Source organism: Lactuca sativa, chromosome 3, assembly GCF_002870075.4.
Source record: "Lactuca sativa cultivar Salinas chromosome 3, Lsat_Salinas_v11, whole genome shotgun sequence".
NCBI lineage: Eukaryota > Viridiplantae > Streptophyta > Magnoliopsida > Asterales > Asteraceae > Lactuca > Lactuca sativa.
The window spans coordinates 270,231,338-270,236,660 of record NC_056625.2 but is presented as its reverse complement, the minus strand read 5'-3'; the positions used below and the strand labels follow the sequence as shown (position 1 = coordinate 270,236,660).

The 5,323-nt window shown below is 33.9% G+C and overlaps 1 protein-coding gene across 1 annotated transcript; it reads right to left on the bottom strand.

The window, feature by feature from the left end:
• Window positions 1-3,795: 3,795 nt before the first annotated feature.
• On the bottom strand, window positions 3,796-4,973 carry LOC111877039 (metalloendoproteinase 1). Its single transcript, XM_023873587.3, has one exon. The coding sequence runs from the start codon at window positions 4,913-4,915 to the stop codon at window positions 3,968-3,970; it is 948 nt and encodes a 315-aa protein (XP_023729355.1). The 5' UTR covers window positions 4,916-4,973; the 3' UTR covers window positions 3,796-3,967.
• Between the last annotated feature and the right edge of the window lie 350 nt (window positions 4,974-5,323).

Here is a 5,323-nt window from a genome sequence, read left to right as displayed (position 1 = left end):
GTTTACCAAAACAGTGGGGGTTAGTGTTGTTGCAACTGACACGCACATCAGTAAAGAAGTTGTAACATATGCCAAAAACACTTATTATGGTGTTTTACAAGAGATATGGGTACTAGATTATAATTTTAAAAGAATTCCAATTTTCATGTGTGACTGGGTTGACAATAGAAATGCGGTAAAAAGGGATAAATTGGGGTACACACTAGTTGAACTAAAAAGATTAGGCCATAAATGTGATCCATTCATATTGGCCTCACAAGCACAACAAGTTTTTTACGTGACAGACCCACTCGATCAAAAAATGTCTATTGTGTTCAAGACACCTCCCAAAAATTACAGAGATACATATGAAGATATAGATGAAGAATTGAGTACTATTGTTCCTCATAATGATAACATATTGCCACGTGTAGACACACTTGACTTGCAGAAGGAAAATGATTATTTTCGTATTGATTGTCACGATATTCTTATACGTACAGTATGTGTTTCTTAATGTCATTAATTACATTTGTCGCTATAATATTTCTCCTTCTTTTAACACTTAATGATCTTTATTTTTTGTTTGTAGAAGAGAAATTCCAAACCTTGAGCATAGCGTTATGTGAAGAATAAGAAATTGACAAAAAATGACGATGTACTTTAGTTAATATCTTTTTACCATATTATACCATCAAACTATTTTGGTGTAATATTGTTATAACTCAAACATATTTTTTTTCGGTTTTTCACTGTTATATTGTTACACATGTTATAACATAAACTGCATGTAATAGCAATGTACTTTCGTTATGCAATGTTACACAAGTTATGTTGTATTCCTTTAATTTATTTATCATAATATTCTGTTAAAATAATTTGTAATCTTTTCATTTATTATAGTGTATTATCCGGTTCAATTAAAAGAATACATGTCAAAAAAGGCAATTTGGTCCTTTTTTATAACTCTTATTCAAGACGACATTATTTTTATTTTATGACTATATTTACATATAGACACATATAATAACTGTAAATGTAACTAAATGCTACCTACACACACATTATTTGTTTATTCTTAAAGCCAATTCATAATATTTTGACACACATAATAAAAGGTACATGACTATAAGTAACATATTTAATGAACGACCCCTAATTATAACGATAAGACATTATTTTTCTTTTATGACTATATTTACATATAGACACATATAATAGCTGTAAATGTAACTAAATGCTACCTACACACATTATTTGTTTATTCTTAAAGCTAATTCATAATATTTTGACACACATAATAAAAGGTACATGATCATAAGTAACCAATAGTAACTTCTTTTAATTTTTTGCATAAACTAAATACAACTAGTATAGAACCGCCCTATGAACACACAAATAATTAGTGTGACCAATATTTGTCACCTTTTAGCTACTTTGTCTGTTATGTGGCTAAAAAGGCAACATGTTGTAGACCCACAGAGAACTAACTCATGTGACGATAATTTTATCTACTGTCTCTCATAAAAAAAAGTGTGACAATCTTAATCGATATATGTGGTTGATTGTGACCTATGGCCTCAGTGTTCGAGTGTGACTAATATTTGTCACATTTGGTATAATTAAGTGTCGTAAAGGTTTTGATTGTCTATATAACGACCACACAATCTAATTTAAATGTATCCAAAAATAGTCTCTAAATTTTTTAGTGACTTTTGGCCACACTTTTAAGAAAAAGTGTCACAGGCCGTTTTTCAGAAAGTGTGACCGTAGGTCATTTTTGTACTAGTGAAATAAGTACATAATACTTTTTATATGTGAAAAATTTATACTTTTTAAATATTTTTTTTACTAATTAAATTGTTTTTTTATTGCACACATATTTTAATCTTGATATGTATCAGGGTATAAATATATGGGAAGCCGTTCGAGCGACTGTACATAGCGACTGTCAAAGAGCTTATAAAGAGCACAAACATGATGTGAAAAATTATTTTGATAGTGTTGGTGGGTCTAATGATGTTGAAGGTGCAAGACAATGTCCACCGAATGATATGTACGGCGAAACTTGGGATGATATGATTGATCTTCTTTTTTTGGATGAGGGTTATAGGAAGCAGTGCAAAGAATGTAAAGAAAGCGGGTCCAAACTTCAATTTACGAGTTCTCATGAAAGTAAAACGTATGCAGTCAGACGACGTGATGAAATAATTAAATTTATTTGTATTTTATAAAAATTTTGTTAACATTTATATAAATATATTAATTGTTTTTGGCTTATTATAAACAGAATAAGGAGAAGACCCGCAACATACCGATGGTTGGAGACAGATGATATTTAAAGAAAGTCGGGGTTGGTGTACACCACAAACAGAAGTAGTTTGGGTAATTAATAAACAAAGTTAATAAGTTATTTGATAAATATGTTATTATTATTATTATAGTTAGTTTAAGGTATATTATTATTTTAGTGTATAAATTTAGTTACTTTTTTAATTAATGTATTTTTATTGTTTTCTTTATTTTAGGAAAACATTCAACGAGAGAAGATGTTGATGCAGTCAGAGCTTCGGGGGAACGAAAAGTTAAATGAAGAACAATGTCTCGCTCGTGCCCTTGGTGAGAGACATGGACATATTCGCGGAATTGGAAGGAAACCAAACTTCAACAATAATTTATTTCCAAATGAACATACCAAAGGTTCACAAGCTTCTACATCCCAATCTTCAGATAATCCCCAAGTTGCTGTATTAAATGTCTCGCTCGTGCCCTCGGTGAGAGACATGGGCATATTCGCGGAATTGGAAGGAAACCAAACATTAACAATAATTTATTTACAAATGAACATACCAAAGGTTCACAAGCTTCCACATCCCAATCTTCAGATAATCCCCAAGTTGCTGTATTATCTCAACAAATTCAAATCATGCAACAACAAATGCTATAAATGAACCAAATGTTTAATAACACTTTCGCGTCCGTCATTCCAAACTTCTAACCACAGCCAATGCCACAATTCCAGTTTAATCCCAATATGTTTTCACAAAATAACCCCGAAACATCCAATGAACACGAGGATGATGATGATGATGATGGTGGTGAGGAGGAGGAGGAGGAGAACTAGAAAGATAGTGACAACAATGTTTCTTATACGCTTGCTTTTTTTTTTTTGTTATGTAGTAGAATATGAATTGTATGGTATTTAGTAGAATTTGAATGGTATGTTAGGTTTATTAAGTGTTTTTAGATTTTAATGGTATGTTACATTTATATTATTCTGCAAATATCTTTTTTGGATTTGTTTTAAGAAACAGATTTGATATATATGACAAAAGCTGTGAAAAAAAGTCTATATCGACGACTTGTCGTCGGTACAACTTTGCAACTGTAAAAACGGTTTTCCCCTTTCCAGACGACATGTCATCGGTATTGCTCATACTTTTCCCGACGACAAGTCGTCGGCATAGGGTCCGAATAAAAAATTTTCTTATTTCCTCGAAAATCAATCCCGACGACCCTTTGCCGATGACTTGTCGTCTGGATTGGTTATTCTATACCAACAACTTCTGTCCCGACGTCATTTTCGACTTTTACCGACAGATCTATGCCGACGACTTTTTATAGACGACATTTCGTAGGTATAAGCTTTACCAATGACAAGTCGTCGGCCCAGAGTCCCAAATTTTTGTATGGATAGGTTTTAATCCTGGTAGTGTTAATAAATAACAGATCTACAAAACCCTCATTTTCTCAAATTATAATATTGTAAAGAACGACTTGTCTCAACAAGTAAACGTTGTAGTTACAAAACACATAGAAAACAAAATGTAATTATATAAGCACAACAATCATCATCATGTTGTTTTATTACGATAGTGACACAGACTTGTCTGGCCATGTAAACTTTGTAATCAGAAAAGACATACAGAAAACATATGAATATGCACAACAACTATGCATCCTTAGATTCTTCAACTATTGCAGTCATCTAAATACCATATAGAGCCCTGAGCCCTTGAATGTCGTCTGAGGTCAAACCTTTCGTAACCCCTGCGCTGAAACTACCCCACATTATCGCACTCTGAAACTGGCTATGACCAAGCCCAAGAAGGTGCCCAATTTCGTGTAAAGCCAAAGTCTCCATATCAAATGTATTTGGCACTGCTCCAATCCCCCATCTTTCATCCGCGTCAAAATGAAGTCTTCCATCTACAGGTGGAAAAGCATGGGCCAACACCGCACCAGATCCGTTAAACGGACTCCCATCTCCATGGGAGACACGCTGAAAACTAATCTTAAGGTCAGCACCTTGATAACTTGTAGCTCTTGTAAACGTGAAGTATTGTCCAGAAGCAGTCGCCCATCTGTTAAAAGCTCGAGTAACAGGTGGCATAAACCGGGTTGGGAAAAGTGGCCCAAACCCGTAAGTTAGCTGCCTTTTAACACTAGGCCATTTTGGTGTTCCGGGAAGGAATTGGTAATGCGAGACTATGTGGAAAGAGTTATGAGTGTGTTGGGGAATTACTTTATCGGGGAAACCACAACGAGGCATTGCCATCTGGGATATCGTTGGCTCGTCAAGCGTCCCTGTCGCATTGAGATGGTAGTAGACCTGGTACGACTTGAGCGCTACCTCAAGCTCCTCGGTAAAATGATCTTCTTCAAGGTCTGCGAGATTTGGGTTTTTCTGGTAGTTTAGGTATCCGAAATGAGAAAGATAGAGTTTAAGGTCACGAATGCCTTTTACTTTATCGCCCTTATGAGAACCTTGCATGGCTTTAAGGAACCCAAAAGGCGACGACTTCGTATCTTTACTGGACAATGTATTTGGTCGTAAATGTGTGTCGTGAGGATGTGAAAGAACTGTTAGCATAAAGGAAGCAAGAAGGAGCATGCATGAAAAGGGAAGAAAGAGTTTAGAATCTCTAGATGCCATTACAACTTCTAAGTTTAGATGTTGAAATGTTGAGAGTACTTCTTTATGAGGTTTATATTCAGGGTCTCTATTTATAGTGATTTTCTCTTGTGGTATTATTTATTTATTATTCGTTTTAGAGACATGACGTTTGTATGTGACGTACGTTTATTTTGCTTTTGGATATGATTCAAATTTTTGGCCGTTCAAAGATAGAAAATAATAAATAAAATTAAAACTTGTGACTCTAATTAAGTCTTTCAATGTCCATGATAGAGTCAACATGTGACAATACGATAGGAACCCCGTAAGAAAAAGTATATGGACCGCTTTAGTTTTACTATTTACTTTTTCACGTTTTTATTTTTGTCACTAAGAGTAATTATATATTAACTTAATTTAATAAAAACCACTTAATAAAAAAAAAAT